Source organism: Narcine bancroftii, chromosome 1 (genome assembly GCF_036971445.1).
Source record: "Narcine bancroftii isolate sNarBan1 chromosome 1, sNarBan1.hap1, whole genome shotgun sequence".
NCBI classification, from domain to species: Eukaryota; Metazoa; Chordata; class Chondrichthyes; order Torpediniformes; family Narcinidae; genus Narcine; species Narcine bancroftii.
Genome location: NC_091469.1, coordinates 235334227 through 235351257, shown reverse-complemented (window position 1 = coordinate 235351257; position 17031 = coordinate 235334227). Strand labels below are relative to the sequence as shown.

The window sequence follows — 17031 nt, the reverse complement described above, 5'->3', positions numbered from 1 at the left end:
GACCTAGGAGGGGAGGCAGGCCGCTCCAGCCCGAGTAAGAAACCTGCATAGGAGAAGGCCACTCCGATATAAAACCTACGACCCAAGGACCTCGCTGCCACGTCCCAGCTTGCTTGGCCACGGTGTAAAGGGTGAGGCCAGTACTGCACACTCTGCACTCCACCTAAAAGCTCCTTTGCGCAGGCCCGAGGACATGTCCACGTCCTCCCCCTCCACGTCATCCCCCTCAAAAGATGCTCACAAACTCAAGCTAGTATGCTGGAACATCAGAACCATGCTAGACAAGGCTGACAGCCACCGACCTGAACGTCAATCTGCCCTCATCGTACATGAACTCCTCAGACTTGAAATCAACATAGCCGCTCTCAGTGAAGTCCGCCTTGCAGATGTAGGCAGCCTCCAAGAACGCAGCTACACACTCTACTGGTCTGGCAAGCCTATAGATGAATGACGCCTATCTGGTGTAGGCTTCATGGTCAAGAACTCCATTGCCTCCAAACTCGAAAACCTCCCGACAGGCCAACCGGACCAGATCATGTCCATGCGACTCCCTCTTCAAAACAAGCATCGCATCACCCTCATCAGTGTCTATGCTCCAACCCTCCAGGCAGAACCAGCAGAAAAGGACAAGTTCTACACTGATCTGCGCGACCTCATTCAACGCACCCCTACAGCCTACAAGGTTGTCATCCTTGGCGACTTCAACGCTCGCGTCGGCAAAGACTCAGAAACCTGGCCAGGAATCCTGGGCAAGCATGGTGTCGGCAAGTGCAACGACAACAGGCGCCTCCTGTTGGAGCTCTGCGCAGAACAGCGGCTTGTCGTTAGAAACACCCTTTTTCAGCAGAGGGACAGCCTGAAGACAACCTGGATGCATCCCCGATCCAAACATTGGCACCTCCTGGACTACGTCCTGGTGCAAGAAAGAGACAAACGAGATGTGCTCCACACCAGGGTCATGCCCAGCGTGGAATGTCACACTCACCACCGGCTGGTTCGCTGCAAGCTCAACCTTCACTTCAAGCCAAAGTCAAGGAACAGTAAAGCCCCCAGAAAGAGGTTCAATGTTGGAAACTTGCAGTCAGACGAAGTGAGAGGAAACTTCCAAGCAAACCTCAAAGCAAAGCTCGAGGATGCAATCCGCCTCACGTATTCGTCCCCTGAAACCCTCTGGGATCAGCTGAAGACTGCCATACTGCAATCCACTGAAGAAGTACTGGGCTTCTCCTCCAGGAAAAACAAGAACTGGTTCGACGAAAACAACCAGGAAATCCAGGAGCTGCTGGCAAAGAAGCGAGCTGCCCACAAGGCTCACCTTGCAAAGCCGTCCTGGCCAGAGAAGAAATGAGCCTTCTGTCGCGCATGCAGTCATCTTCAGCGCAAACTCCGGGAGATCCAAAATAAGTGGTGGACTAGCCTCACCAAATGAACACAGCTCAGCACAGATATTGGCGACTTCAGAGGTTTTTACAAGGCTCTAAAGGCTGTGTACGGCCCCTCACCCCAAGTCCAAAGCCCGCTGCGCAGCTCAGACGGCAAAGTCCTCCTCAGCGACAAGATCTCCATCCTCAACCGATGGTCAGAACACTTCCAATCTCTTTTCAGTGCCAACTGCTCAGTCCAAGAATCCGCCCTGCTCCAGCTCCCTCAACAGCCCTTAAGGCTAGAGTTGGATGAGGTCCTCACCCGGGAAGAGACATATAAGGCAATTGAACAACTGAAAAGTGGCAAAGCAGCAGGTATGGATGGAATCACCCAGAGGTCTGGAAGGCTGGCGGCAAAACTCTGCATGCCAAACTGCATGAGTTTTTCAAGCTCTGCTGGGACCAAGGAAAGCTGCCTCAGGACCTTCGTGATGGCATCATCATCACCCTGTACAAAAACAAAGGCGAGAAATCAGACTGCTCAAACTACAGGGGAATCACGCTGCTCTCCATTGCAAGCAAAATCTTCGCTAGGATTCTCCTAAATAGAATAATACCTAGTGTCGCCGAAAATGTTCTCCCAGAATCACAGTGCGGCTTTCGCGCAAACAGAGGAACTGCTGACATGGTCTTTGCCCTCAGACAGCTCCAAGAAAAGTGCAGAGAACAAAACAAAGGACTCTACATCACCTTTGTTGACCTCACCAAAGCCTTTGACACCGTGAGTAGGAAAGGGCTTTGGCAAATACTAGAGCGCCTCGGATGCCCCCCAAAGTTCCTCAACATGGTTATCCAACTGCACGAAAACCAACAAGGTCGGCTCAGATACAGCAATGAGCTCTCTGAACCCTTCTCCATTAATAATGGCGTGAAGCAAGGCTGCCTTCTCGCACCAACCCTTTTTTCAATCTTCTTCAGCATGATGCTGAAACAAACCATGAAGGACCTCAACAATGAAGACGCTGTTTACATCCGGTACCACACGGATGTCAGTCTCTTCAATCTGAGGCGTCTGCAAGCTCACACCAAGACACAAGAGCAACTTGTCCGTGAACTACTCTTTACAGACGATGCCGCTTTAGTTGCCCATTCAGAGCCAGCTCTTCAGCGCTTGACGTCCCGTTTTGCGGAAACTGCCAAAATGTTTGGCCTGGAAGTCAGCCTGAAGAAAACTGAGGTCCTCCATCAGCCAGCTCCCCACCATGACTACCAGCACCCCCCCCCCCCCCACATCTCCATCGGGCACACAAAACTCAAAACGGTCAACCAGTTTACCTATCTCGGCTGCACCACTTCATCGGATGCAAGGATCGACAATGAGATAGACAACAGACTCTCCAAGGCAAATAGCGCCTTTGGAAGACTACACAAAAGAGTCTGGAAAAACAACCAACTGAAAAACCTCACAAAGATTAGTGTATACAGAGCCGTTGTCATACCCACACTCCTGTTCGGCTCCGAATCATGGGTCCTCTACCGGCATCACCTACGGCTCCTAGAAACCTTCCACCAGCGTTGTCTCCGCTCCATCCTCAACATTCATTGGAGCGACTTCATCTCCAACATCGAAGTACTCGAGATGGTAGAGGCCGACAGCATCGAATCCACGCTGCTGAAGATCAAACTGCGCTTGGTAGGTCACGTCTCCAGAATGGAGGACCATCGCCGTCCCAAGATCGTGTTATATGGTGAGCTCTCCACTGCCCACCGAGACAGAGGTGCACCAAAGAAGAGGTTCAAGGACTGCCTAAAGAAATCTCTTGGTGCCTGCCACATTGATCACCGCCAGTGGGCTGATATCGCCTCAAACTGTGCATCTTTGCACCTCACAGTTCAGTGGGCAGCAACCTCCTTTGAAGAAGACCGCAGAGCCCACCTCACTGTCAAAAGACAAAGGAGGAAAAACCCAACCCCAACCAACCAATTTTCCCTTGCAACCGCTGCAACTGTGTCTGCCTGTCCTGCATCGGACTTGTCAGCCACAAACGAGCCTGCAGCTGATGTGGACATTACCCCACCATAAATCTTCATCCGCGAAGCCAAGCCAAAGAAGAAGAGAAGAAGGGAATGGGTTGACTGGAACAAAGGAGATATCTCTGAAACAGTGAGACCAAGTGAGTTGCATCAGATTATAGTGCTTTATGTATTATTGCTAATACCAACCATAGAAGATGCAGGTCTAAATTGATAGCACAAAATACCTTTAGAGGGGCCAACATCTATGGGGCCAACATTCAAACTTTTTACATTTAGAGGAACAGCACGGTTACAGGCCGATGAGCCTGTGCCACAGAATACCCCATTTAAACTACAAACCCCATTCAAAGTATTTTAAGATGCTTTTTCTTAATCTTTAATCTTCACACTTGAGCCTTCCCAAGTAATCTTGGTGTCTTTGGTTTGAGCTTCTAAGATCCCAAGCTTCTAATTCTGTCCTAGAACCCTTCTGCCACAAAACATTTATTTCCTCTGGACGACTAGTTTTGGTGGATGGTCGTACTCTTGGGATACCTTTGTTCTGTTGAATGTATTTTATAAATTGGTTGTTGGCACGTGATATAAATCACTAAAATTTTCTGTATTGATTTAGTTGTGCAATTTATGAACAAAGTTATTGAAGTTTTACAATTCCTACATGATTCAGTAACCTTATGAATAGATCATGCAGTATTTTATATGCCACTGTGGCGCTCTGCACAGCTGGAGAAAGAACAGTCACCACACCAAAGGTCGTTAACGACTGTTTATTCGAATTCAGCGCTTGCCCCTTTAAGGGCAGCACAGGCTCAGCTACCACGTGCGTGGTGACATCATAATCGCTGCCCAGGCCGTGTGCTGGAAGGGAAGTTGGAATCAGGGAGAACCCCTGACGATGCCATCTTCCCATGGCTGCGCCGCTGCACAACCCCCCCCTCAACAGAACTGGCTACGCGTCCTGCTGTTTTGGTGGCCGGCACTGGCTGGGATAAGTTCAAATGAGCGGCTTTTAAGTGGTCCACAGTAAAAAGTTCCTCCCTCCCCCCCCCCCCCCCCCGACCACCAGAGAACCTTATACGGCCCTTCGTATGGGCGCTGCAATGGGGCCCTCTGTGGTCCTCTGGACAAATACAAACCGCACCGCATCCAGTTCCTTGGGTCTCTGAGATGGTCGGGTGCCATGGTGTGATGGGGGTGGCGGGGTTAGGTTGGCTAGTCTTCTGCGGAGGTCCGCTAGCAGATCACCTTCTTTGGGCGTCGCATCGGCCTCCAGGCCAAAATATTTGCCTGGTAGGGAGAGTGGCGCGCCGTATACCATCTCCGCCAACAAGGCTTGCAAGGCTTCTTTGGGCGCCGTTCTGATACCGAGGAGAACCCATGGTAACTCGTCTGCCCAGTCCGGGCTGGAAAGTTTTGCCATCAGAGCGGAATAAGTGTCGGTGGAACCTCTCCACCAACCTGTTAGATTGTGGGTGGTAAGCCATGTGTGGTGGAGTGTTACCCCCAAAAGGTTTGCCAGCTGAGACCATAGTGCAGAGGTAAACTGGGCACCTCTGTCGCTCGTGATGCTGAAATAAGCGATCCACTGGCTGACCAGAGCTCTGGCACACATCTCCGGCAATGCCTCACGGACAGGGATGGCCTCCGGCCATCTCGTTGCTCTGTCCACTATCATAAAAAGGTAGTGCGACTTCTTGGACACCAGCAAGGAGCCCACGACATCCACGTGGATGTGCTTGAACCTCCGCGTTACCGAGCCAAAATGTTGGATAGGGGCCTGGTGTGCCTGTGAATTTTAGAAGTCTGGCACCTGGTGCAGTTCCAGGCCAACCCCGCCGCATCTTTTTTGAGCCCATGCCAGATGAATTGTTGCGCCACCACTCCTCACAGTTGCCTTTATTGAGGGTTGAGCGAGATCGTGGATCAAGCTGACGACCCTCGCCCTCCACCCCTGCGGAACTACCGGGCACAGTGGACCAATGGAGGTGTCGCAGAGCAGCACCTGAGAGGAGTCGGGTAGCCAGATATCCTCAAGGTGTAGACCCGAGATGGCAGTCCGGAGGGCTTGTGTTTTGGCATCGTGCAGTTGGGCCTGCACCAGTTGCGCTTAGTCGAGGCTGGGACCTATCGTGTCGATGGCCGGGCAGGAGAGCACATCCGCGACCACATTGTCTTTGCCTGCCCTGTGCCGGATGTCCGTGGTATATCTGGAGACAAAGGAAAGGTGCCGCTGCTGCCTGGCGGACCACGGGTCCTTGGCCAGAGCCTGAGCTTGGTGAAGACTGTGAAACTTCTGCCCTCCAAGAAATAACATAAGTGGCAAATGGCCAGGTACAGCGCCAGGAGCTCCCGGTTGAACGCGCTGCATTTAAGCTCCGGCGACCACAACTGCTTGCTGATAAAGGCCAGTGGGCACCATTGCCTGTCCAGCCACTGTTCCAATACTCCCCCGACTGCCTTAGCCGAATTGTTGACCGAAAGCGCCGTGTGTGCTTCTGGGCGCAGGTATACCAATAACGTCGCCCCAGCGAGGGCCTGTTTTGTTGTTGCGATGGCCTCGTCCGCCTCCGACCAGGCTAGGGTCTTCTCCTTTTCTGCGAACAGAGGGCGCATGGTGTGGGCTGTGCTGGGGGTGAATCTATGGTAGAAGTTTATCATCCCCACAAGTTCTTGTAGGCCTTTCAGGATGGAGGGATTGGGGAAATGCTGGACAGCTGCCACTTTCTCCGGTGCCGGAGCTGCGCCAGACGCTGAGATGGTGTGCCCCAGGAACTGCAATGTTTGTTTCCCGAACTGGCATTTGGCCTTGTTGACCGTGAGGCCGAACTCTGCCAGCCAGGCGAACAGGGTACGGGGATGGGCCTTGTGCTCTTCGCTGCTGCGGCTGGTGACCAGAATGTCATCCAGGTAGTTAAAGACAGTCCAAATCCCTACGCACCGCATCCATGAGGCGCTGGAACATCTGAGCCGCGTTCTTCAACCCGAACAGCATCCGGAGGAACTCAAATAGGCTGAAAGGGGTGATAATAGCGGTCTTCCCAACGTCGTCGGGTTGAAATGGGATCTGGTGGTATTTCCGCACTAAGTTGACCTTAGAAATGAACTGCGCGCTGTGAAAGTTGGTTGCGAAGTCCTGGATATGGGGGACCGAGTACCTGTCTGGAGTCGTGGTGTCATTTAACTGCCTGTGGTCTCCGCAGGGCCTCCATCCACCAGATGATTTCGGTACCATGTGTAGAGGCATTGCCCAGGCACTGTCCGACCGCCGAACGATGCCTAACTCCTGGATCCTGGAGAATTCCTTCTTCACCTGATTCAATTTTGCTGGTGGCAGCCATTTGGCTCTGGCGTGCAATGGGGGGGCCTTGTATGGCGATGTGGTGGAATACTCCCATGTCAGGGGAAAGTGATGTCAAAGCGTGGCTCCAAGATGACGGGAAACTCACTGAGAATCTCAGTGTACTCGTCCCTGGCGGTGGCTACTGCGGCAATTCTGGGCCTGTTGTCGTCCGCCACGCCCAGTCGGACTGAGTGAAAAGTGCGGGCATTGAGCAGCTTCCTGCCTCTCACGTCCACCAGCAAGCCATGAGCCCTCAGGAAGTCGGCCCCCAACAGCGCGGTGCCCACCGAGGCCAGCACGAACCTCCAAGTGAATTTTTCTTCCCCGATCTGTATCTGTGCTCCACGGGTGCAATAGGTCTTGATTGCAGAGCTGTTGGCCGCCTGCAGTGTTGGACTAGGAGATGGGATACGTGTCTCCAGCACTGTAGGGGGCAGGACACTCAGCTCGGCCCCTGTGTCCACCAGGAACTGGCAGCCTGTGTCTGTGACATGAAGGAGGCTGTTCATCTGGCCAACTATTGCAGCCATCAATGGCGGCTGGCCTGGTCGTTTCCCTGAAAATTGCAGAGTTGGTGGCACTTACGGGCTTATGCTCCCCAGCGCTGGTGGTAAAAGCACCATGTTGACTGGGTTTCTTCTGGCTTGTGCTTTGGGGCAGCCTGCAGTCGATAGGGTCCGGTTTGGAAACCTGGCTGAGGGCTGCCTCATTTTCCCACTTTGTGCACCAGAGGGCATCTGCCCGGGCTGCGGCCTTACAGGGGTCAGTGAAGTCCTCTTCAGACAAATGTAGCTGGATATTGTCTGGCATTTGTTCCATGAAAATCTGGTGGAAGAGGAAACACGGCTCGTGATCCTCCGTCAGAGCCAGCATCTCGTCCATCAGGGCTGAAGGGCTGCGGTCACCCAACCCGTCCAGGTGTAAGAGCCTGGAAGCACGCTGCTAGGGGGTAAGGCCAAACTTCCCCAGGAGCAGGTTTTTTGAGGGCGATATATTTACCCTCTGCTGGTGGTCGATGTATGAGGTCGTCCACCCTCGCCGCCGTCTCCTGATCCAGCGCGCCCACGACGTGGTAGGAGTTCGTAGCATCGGCTGAGATGTTGTGCAGGTGGAATTGTGCCTCTGCCTACCCGAACCACAATCGTGGGTGATGGGACCAGAAAGGGGGAAGCTTGAGGGCTACAGCGTTTACCTCAGCTGTGTGTATCATTAATTGGGTCCAGAAAGACGTCTGGGCCCATCGGGGTCACCACTGTGGCGCTCTGTGCAGCTGGAGAAAGCACAGTCATCACAGCATGGGCTCAGCCACCACATGTGTGGTAACGTCATAATCACTGCCCAAGGGCGCGCACTGGAAGGGAGGCTAGAGTCAGGGAGAACCCCTGAAGATGCCATCTTCCTATGGCTGCCCCGCCACGTGGCGATACACGCGGGGCTGGGTCGCCATTAGGATGTGTGCCGCCACACTACTTTTATTTGTCTTTATCTTTTTCTCCAGTTGAAATGTAAACTGAATTGTAGTTTCCCATTATGGATGCTGTGATCAGACTGAAGTGATCTGCTGTCGATTGTACGCTTGAGTGATTTAAAAATGTTGGGTCTTAAGTCGGTTTTAAATGTGGATTTGGAGCTGCTGAACATCAAGAATGCAGTAAACCAATTGACTATATTTCCGACGGAAAGTGTGAAAGCTGACAAGGCAACTTGTCTGATGGGAACCAGTGAGAAATCTGTAGTTTCTACTTTTACATCTATTAGCAGCATATAATTACATATAAAAGTTGGAACTAGAAGAGCTGTCTGTGCTGAATTTGCTGCTTTCAGCCAGGATCATGTTGTGGTGTCTTGCATGTCTTCCCAACACATCTGGTGTAAGGAAAGCAAAGTCACCAAGGGATCCCATTCTTGATCATTATCTAGCGATCATTGTTGGAAAATGTGCTGGTTTTAATTTTGGATATAACTTTCCAGTTGCAGCTGTTAGAAATAGAGCCATATATCAAAGCTTGTACCAGTGGTGTGGGTCTCATACAATGCAAGACTAATTTATCAGTCTCCCTCTAAAATGAGGGAGCAAGATTTATTGGGCATCATGCCAGGAGCTAGCTCACAGATGTTGGCTCTTTAGATTGAAATTAAAATGTCAGTATAAAACTCGGTATTGTGGCTCACACCACTGTTCAGGAAATCTATGGATACCATTATATAGCAGGGATAGTTGTGAACCGAAACTCACAGCATAGTGAACCTTATTAAAATTTGCCAGTGCAATAACAATTGCCACGGTAACCTGCTGAGAACTGGATTGTCTTTTTTTCTTCTTGTTGAATGTTTTCTTTTATGTTTGACTGATCAGTAATCTAATAATCTGTCTGCAGTTCTGAGCCAGAAAATGCAGGGATGGAAGAAAAGACGAAGAAAAGTGGCAAGTTGCTTAATGAGCAGTTACAGTCTCTGAACCTGGATGCCGAAATCTTTGAAACTAACAAGAAAACTAGTCTAACCAGGTAAGAGCTACTTGACAGTTTTCATTGATAAGAAATAACACTTACAAAGCACTTCACTGTTTTCAGTATTTTAATTCTCTGTAATATCTATGTTGAGAAATGTTCTTCCATGAAATGTTTTTTTTTTGCAGCCTTAATCTTGTCCCTCAACCATCCCCCACATTCATTCAAAAAATGTATCTGCTCTACCAAAAAATCTTCAGAATGGCAATTTGAGTTAATTTCTGAGTTCTGCCATCAAACAGAACTATGTGCAATCAATTTGATTACTATTGAATACAATTGACAATGGATAAGTTCTTATTCAATAAGAATAATTAAAATTCAAATGAGACATTCTAAACAGAGGAATTTTATTTAAGTGAGACTCACAAGTGTATGATTTGCTGAAGAGCAGAACTTGACTGTATTTTATAAAATGTTGACACTAAATTTTGTAATGCACTTCAGAAATGATTAGTGTAAATTTTAATGTGTTGGTATTTGTCATTCAACTTGTCAATTTAGTGATAATGAGTTTATTGTACAAAGTACATATAAAATTCTCACTTGCTGCAGCTGAACAGGAAATTTGTAAAACAAAAAGAACTAGAATAGTCTACTTAATTGAATTTAAAAGAGACAATATCCCCTTTCACACTTGCATCCTACTAAATCGGCCGTTCAGTGTTCTGCGATAGGAATGATGTTTTTGCTGTTCACACTTGACCACTCTAAACTGAGACACTGTACGTGTTCACATTTGTAAAGAGCCATCCCCTGGGTTAGGATTGTTCTATCTTCGACGATTGACATTATGACGCATCAAGCCATTGAGCTAGATGATTGCAACTCCAGAAACTCTACAGCAGGGGTGTCAAACTCAAATTCACAGAGGGCCAAAATTAAAAACTTGGACTAAGTCGTGGGCCAAACTAAATATTTATTGAAAATTTTCAACATGTTTTCTCTTCTTTCAACATATGTAATGTTAAACTTTTTCTTATTAAAATAAATGTTTAATAATAGTTTTGGTTAAACTGTTTCCAGAAGAAGCATTAACAAATGAGAAATAAAATGTTCAATCAATAATATTTCTCTATAGCCTTTAAGCTCCTTTTAAATGTATTTTTTTTTTCACAAGCCAACAAGTCAAAAAAATAACAACTTGCTTCAATGACAAACAGGTTTATCTTTTAAAATGATGAACATATAGTCTGCCTCCCACCTGTCTTGAAAGGTCCTGTTTTCTGTCTTTGGTTTGGCCATTTTTCGTAAGGGGTTTATTACATGTGAGTTAGGCGACAGGTCGCAGGTGCTAATGAAAGTAAAGAGAGGAGGTGAGGGCGATTAGTGGGCTGACGGGCCGGCGCCAATGCATTTGCAAAGCATTCTGGGATTTGTAGTATTAGCTGTGCATGTGCTATACTGGCGCAGCGGCCAGCGGGCCAGCTCTAATACATATTTGATATGATCTTGCGGGCCAAATATAATTAATTTGGCCCGCGGGCCTGAGTTTGACATGTGTGCTCTACAGAATTCATCTACATTTAACATTCACCTCTTTCACAGCTGAGGTAAAACCCAGTGAGTCTGGCCATCAGGGCTGCTTTAAGGTGCCTATGGAATCTCTCAATTAGGCCGTTTACCTGGGGATGGTAGGCTGTAGTGTGGTGCAGCTGTGTCCTGAGTGCTGTTGCTAAGGCCACCCAAAGACTGGAGGTGAACTGGGCTCCCCGGTCTGAGGTAAGGTGCTCAGGGACCCTGAAACATGCCACCCAAGTGTTGAGTGCCCTGGCACATGTTTCAGTGGATATTTCGGGTAGGGGAATGGCTTCTGGCCATCTGGTAGACCTGCCTACCATAGTGAGTAGGTAACGAGCGCCTTGGGAGACTGGTAAGGAGCCCACTATATCAATGTGAGCATGGCTAAACCTGCCCTGCAGAGGTTCAAAGGTTTGGAGTGGGGCTTTAATGTGTGTCTGGGCTTTTGAAGTTTGGCACGTGTGCACGTTCTGGCCCAATTGGTGACCTGTTTACGAAGGCAGTGCCAGACCTAGCAGTTGGCCACTATTTTGACCATGGTCTTGATGGCAGGATGGGATAAATTTTGTATGGATTTGAATATCTGTCTCCTCCAAGTGGTGGGGATAATGGGACGGGGCTTAACGGTCGAGGTGTTGCAGAGTAAAGTTGTGTATCCTGTACCGAAGGGAATGTCCTCGATGTGGAGGCTGGTTATAGCCATTCAGTAGGCTGCAACATCGGGATCGAGGTACTGTGCCTCGGCCAGAGCCTTGTAATCGATGCCTGGAGTGGTATGAACAGCGAACACGTTTGGGTGTGACAGCACATCTGCCATGATATTCACCTTGCCAGCAGTATGTTTAATGTCTGTGGTAAATTCTGAGACATAAGAAAGGTGATGCTGTAGTCTGGCTGATCAAGGGTCCGAGGCCTTGTTGAAAACATAAATGAGTGGTTTGTGGTCAGTAAACACTTTGAATCTCCTTCCTTCCAGGAAGTAACAAAAATGTCTTATGGCCGGATACAGTGCCAGCAGTTCCCTGTAGAATGTGCTGTATTGTATTTCGGTTGGATGCAGGTGTTTACTGAAGAGAGCTAGAGGTCTCAAGTGTCCGTCAATTAATTGTTCCAATACTTCTCTGACTGATTTCTGAGGATGCCTCTAATTGTGGTATTTACTAAAGCATCCTTTTAGCCTTTTTGGAAGGGTTCTGCATTCCATTTGAGATCTTTTTGGGTGCCTGAACATTAGAGAGAAAAGGTGACCTTGACGTTGGCTGCTGCCGGTATGAATCTATGATTTTTTTTTTTTTTAAATTAATCATCCCTGTGAATTTCTGAAGGCCTTTAACTTTCATAGGCTGTGGTAAAAATTTAATGGCCTCTGTCTTTTCGGGTAGTGGCCTAGCACCGTGTATGTCATTGCCGTGGCCCAGGAAGTTGATTACTTCGTTTCCAAACTCTCATTTAGCTGGATTGATAGTCAGCCCATATTCACTCAGTCTATTACACAGTAGTCTTGAATGAGTAGCATGCTCAGCCCAATCATGGCTGGTAATTAGGATATCGTCTAAGTGAGGTCCCTGCCCAGTGTCCATTACTCATCGGAATATTTTGGCTGCATTTTTCAGTCCAAAAGGCATCCTTAAAAAAACTCAAATAAGCCAAATGGGATGACACGATGTCCTCTGGGTGGACCAGGATTTGGTGGTAGCCTTGGATTAAATCAATCTTTGAAAAGATCTGTGCCCCTTGTCGATGTGCAGTGAAATCCTGAATGTGGGGTACTGGGTAGCAGTCAGTGTTGTGGCCTCATTGAGGCGTCTGTAGTTCCCGCATGGCCTCCACCCTCGTGTGGCTTTAGGGACCATGTGGAGTGGGGAGGCCAGGGGCTGTCAGTGCGGCACATGATGCCCAGCTCCTCCATTTTATGGAACTCCTTCTTTGCGAGGCTGAGCTTTTCTGGTGGGAGGTGACGCACTCTGGAATGAAGGGGCAGGCCTGTAGTGAGAATATGGTGTCTTACCCCATGCTTGGCCTTGGATGACATCAATAATGGCATCATAATGGTGGGAAATTCGGATAAGATTTGCGCAAACTTATTGTCAGCCGGCGTCACCGAATGTAGGTGATGGGTTTCTTCCCCCTTATTTCGAGGGTCTGTAATGTTGTGGTATGCACTAATCTGCAGCCTTTAATGTCCACTAGTAGCGAATTAGCTTGTAGGAAATCTGTGCCCAGGAGTGGCTGTCGAATTGCTGCTAGGGTGAAGGTGCTCTAAAATGGCTGTTCCCAAACCAGAGGGGGACGGTGCGAGTGTCATGTTGGTATGTCCGAATTGTTGGCGGCCTTTAATTGCTGGACTGTTTTGACATTGTGGACATCAGTTTTGGTCAAGGGAGCACGCTTATCTCCATCCTTGTGTCCACTAAAAAAACGGCAGCCAGATAGGGTGTGTTGGAGGTTGTTCAGATAGCCAGCCGTCGCAGCCATTAATGACAGCTGGCTTTGGCTTTTCCCGGGAATGTGCAAGGGGAGAGACATTGACAGGCCTCTACCTACCACTACTGATGATGACAACAGTATCGCTCTGTTGCCCTCGTGGCTGGTCGGCGGTTGGGTCGTTGTTGCCGTAGCCTGTCCACTTGCTCCATTGCTGGGGCGACATCGTCTTTGATGGGCGTGGACATCTCATGGAGTGCGTAAACTGTTTCCCCTCTTGGTTATCAGGGACTCCACCCTCTCTGCTACCTTTCGTAGATCGCTGAAGTAGTTTTCCTGGGCCATCGTCCAGACATATAGTGGCAGCCTTTCCAAGAACAGTTCCTTTAAGAGTGAGCAGGGGACATGGCCATCACACAAGGTGAGCATGTTGCCCATTCGGTCGGATGGGGCCCTATCCCCCAACCGTGCATATGCAGTAGACTAGCTGCACGGTTGCACTCAGGCAGCCCAAAAATGAGGGTCAATAGCTCTCGGATGGCTTTGTACTTGCCCTCCGTGGTGGCTTTTTCATGAAATCTGTGATCTTGGTGGCTGTGGCTTATTCAAGGGCATCCACCACATGGTATTATCAGGGTGTTATCAGAGGTGATTTTCCTCAGGGCGATCTGTGCCTTGATTTGTTGGAACCATACTTTGGGCTGCATTGCCCAGAAGTTCAGCAGCTTCAATGACACAAAGTTAATTGCAAGGTCTGTCTCCATTGCTGGGTCCAGATTGCTGTCTGGACCGTGTAAGGTAAAACATCATGAGATGGGAATGTGTAAGGAGTTACCCTGTGCAGGGCTGTAACAAGAAGGGGAGGTGTCCTTGTACTCCTGTTAGGTAAAACATCATGAGATGGGAATGTGTAAGGAGTTACCCTGTGCAGGGCTGTAACAAGATGTGAATGCATCCTTGTACTTACAAGATAAGAGAGACATTGATGGATTGAGAGGCAGGAAGCTAGCAGGGAAAGGATAGCAACAGTTTTAGTCATTGGACAAGTAATGATATGATGATGTTCTAAGCACGTATCCAAGGGTATAAAAAAATCATCATTTTGCTGATAACGGCAGAATGCATTCTCCGACTAACATTTGTTAGTTGCAAGTGTTACAATCCGGTAATAAAGAACAAAGAACCCTGATTTCGACTCAGTCTGGTGTTTGTCTCACTCATTCATGGACAAAGCAGACCTAACAACCGTCAGGGGTCACCACTGTAGCTGGCTGCTACAAGCTATGATTCTGCAGAGCCTATAGCACAGGAGAGGTTCTAGCTGCATGCAGGTTAGCTCAGAAAGAACACAAACCCTAGTTGAGCGTAGTTAACACTGAAATTTATTGGGCTCTTGCAAAAAGTGACACATGGGAAGAACATCTGAGGGAACTGAACAAATTGTTTGCAAGTTTATCCAAAGCAAACTTAACTCTCAATTTAGCTAAAAGTGAATTTGGACATGCTACTGTGACATACTTGAGTCATGTAGTTGGTCATGGCAAAGTTGCACCTATTCATGCTAAAGTGAATGCAATTTCCTGTTTCCAATGGCAAGAAAGCAGTGAGAAAGTTTTTAGGAATGGCAAGGAAATTTTGCTGAAATTGCTCTTCCTTTAACCAATCTTTTGAAGAAAGTGGAGAAATTTGCATGAACTAAAGTTGTCAGACAACTTTGGAAATTTTAACGGAGATTCTATGCCATTACCCTGTTTTTAAAATCTCCTGATTTTGACAGACCATTTTCTTTAGCAGGGGAAGCAGGTGCAGTTTTACAAAAACATAATGAAATTGGCCATCCATGTGCCTACTTTTCAAAAAAAATTCAATATTCATCAAAGGAACTATTCCACTATTGAGAAGGAACTGTTGTCTATAATACTTGCTCTGCAGAATTTTGATGTATATCTCGGTACCTCTCATGAACCAGTTGTGATATTTACTGACCACAAACCTCTGGTGTTTTTGAATAAAATGAAGAACAAAACAGAAGATTGTTAAACTGGAGTTTAATATTGCAAGAATATAATTTGCAAATTAATCATGCAAAGGTACATATAATGTCATGGTAGATTGTTTGTCAAGATGTTAAAATTGAACATGTAAAGAAATATAAACTCTCAACATTAGGGTACATTGTTATAACGTTATATGTTGTATATTATCACTGCAGTGCTTTTAAAGTCAATTTCATTATAACTGAATTTTAACTGGAGTTAAAATTCCATTGTAGGGGAGAGTGTGATAGATTATATCATATTATATTGTATATTGATATGTTTTTGGAGGATATAGATTGTAGGAGTAGTGTATAAGACACAAACACTTCACAACCACACTATCTCGGAAGATCTTTCCTGGAACCAACGCATAAATGGCATCATGAAGAAAGCCTCTACTTCCTCAGGAGTTTGCGGAGGAGCTAGTGGAGTTGTTCAAGTGAACCAGTACGGATTTGAAGGGCCGACATGGCCTGTTTCCGTGCTGTAAACGGTTATATGGTTAAAACAGATCTCGTGTAACATGCAAGAGCTCTGCTCAAACCAGACACTCCCAGTGCCTTCACAAGTAGGTGTTAATTGAATATGCTGTGGAGTAATGATTATTGTTTTGAAAGCAATAGAATGGTGCTGCAATCTGTCTTGGATGCAATTTGCTATTGTAAGAAGGTCATATGGTTTTGCAAGCAGAGAGAGTGAGAGAGAGAGAGAGAGACTGGTTTCCGCAGCATGGCAAAATGACAGCTTGTTTAAAACCTTTGTAGTCCATACAAGAGGAAATGACTGGCAAAAGTGTTTCACCTGAAATAAAGGAAACAAAAAGGAACTCTGTGGTGACCTGCAGAAGAAGAGGTTATCGTTTGGAAAACCCTGATGGGGCAAGTTTCTTCGGCAAGACACTGAAGTAACTGATGGAAGTAAATCAGTTTGTGTCCAACAAGCAATGAATCTCTCTGAAAACTAAGAACCTTCCTGAGCAGTAACCATTTAACTGTTTCCACCAGAGCCTGGTGAAAATTCATGAATGTTAAATTCTGTGCACAGTATAAGAATTTGCTGATACCAGTAAACTTGGAGGAGTGAGAAGTGAGATTGGACTGTGAATCAAAGAACTTTTCTGAACTCAATGCACACATTACATACATGTGCACTTAGAATTAGAAGTGGGTTGTTAGGTTAAGTTGATAGTAATAAGTTAAAGTTTGATCCTGTTTTCATGTTTAAAGATAATTAAAAGCAACTTTTGTTTAAGTAACCATTTGTCTTGGTGAATATCTATTGCTGCTGGGTTTTGGGGTCCTCTGGGCCCATAACCCACCCACATACACACAGTGGAGGGGATGTACCTGGTTTGCAAAATATGCATATAATGTGCATGTTATATGCGTTTTTTTTTAAAATACAATACTCATAGTTACAGAAGAAGGGGTGGAAGATTTTCTAATTATACTGCTACTTAAATCATCCCTTCATAATGTTATATGTTCCCCCTATCCATTCCTATAACTGTCTGTCCATTCAAATTTGCCCCAGAGACACTTTTTCTATTCTGACATGAATTTAGGCTGGTGCTATCAATAGGATTGGTCATACAAAACAGTGAAATCAAAGATTTACAGCCAGTTGGGTTGAAGAAAACTAAGACTGCAAAGCAGGAAATAAAACACTGATTGTAATTCCTGTTTTAATCATTTTGAAGCAAGATAAAGACTAGGCATTGCACATTGGATGAAGATAAAGACTAGGCATTGCACATTGGATGAAGATAAAGACTAGGCATTGCACATTGGATGAAG

At 47.1% G+C, this 17031-nt stretch overlaps 1 protein-coding gene across 6 annotated transcripts in view; it reads left to right on the top strand.

The window, feature by feature from the left end:
* LOC138740463 (GRAM domain-containing protein 2B) overlaps positions 1 to 17031 on the top strand; it is an 85984-nt gene that overhangs the window by 30450 nt on the left and 38503 nt on the right. For all 6 annotated transcript variants that reach the window (XM_069893161.1, XM_069893167.1, XM_069893128.1 and 3 more), the window contains one exon: positions 9120 to 9248. In XM_069893161.1, the coding sequence (XP_069749262.1) occupies positions 9120 to 9248 (129 nt within the window). The remainder of the gene's footprint in view (positions 1 to 9119; positions 9249 to 17031) is intronic.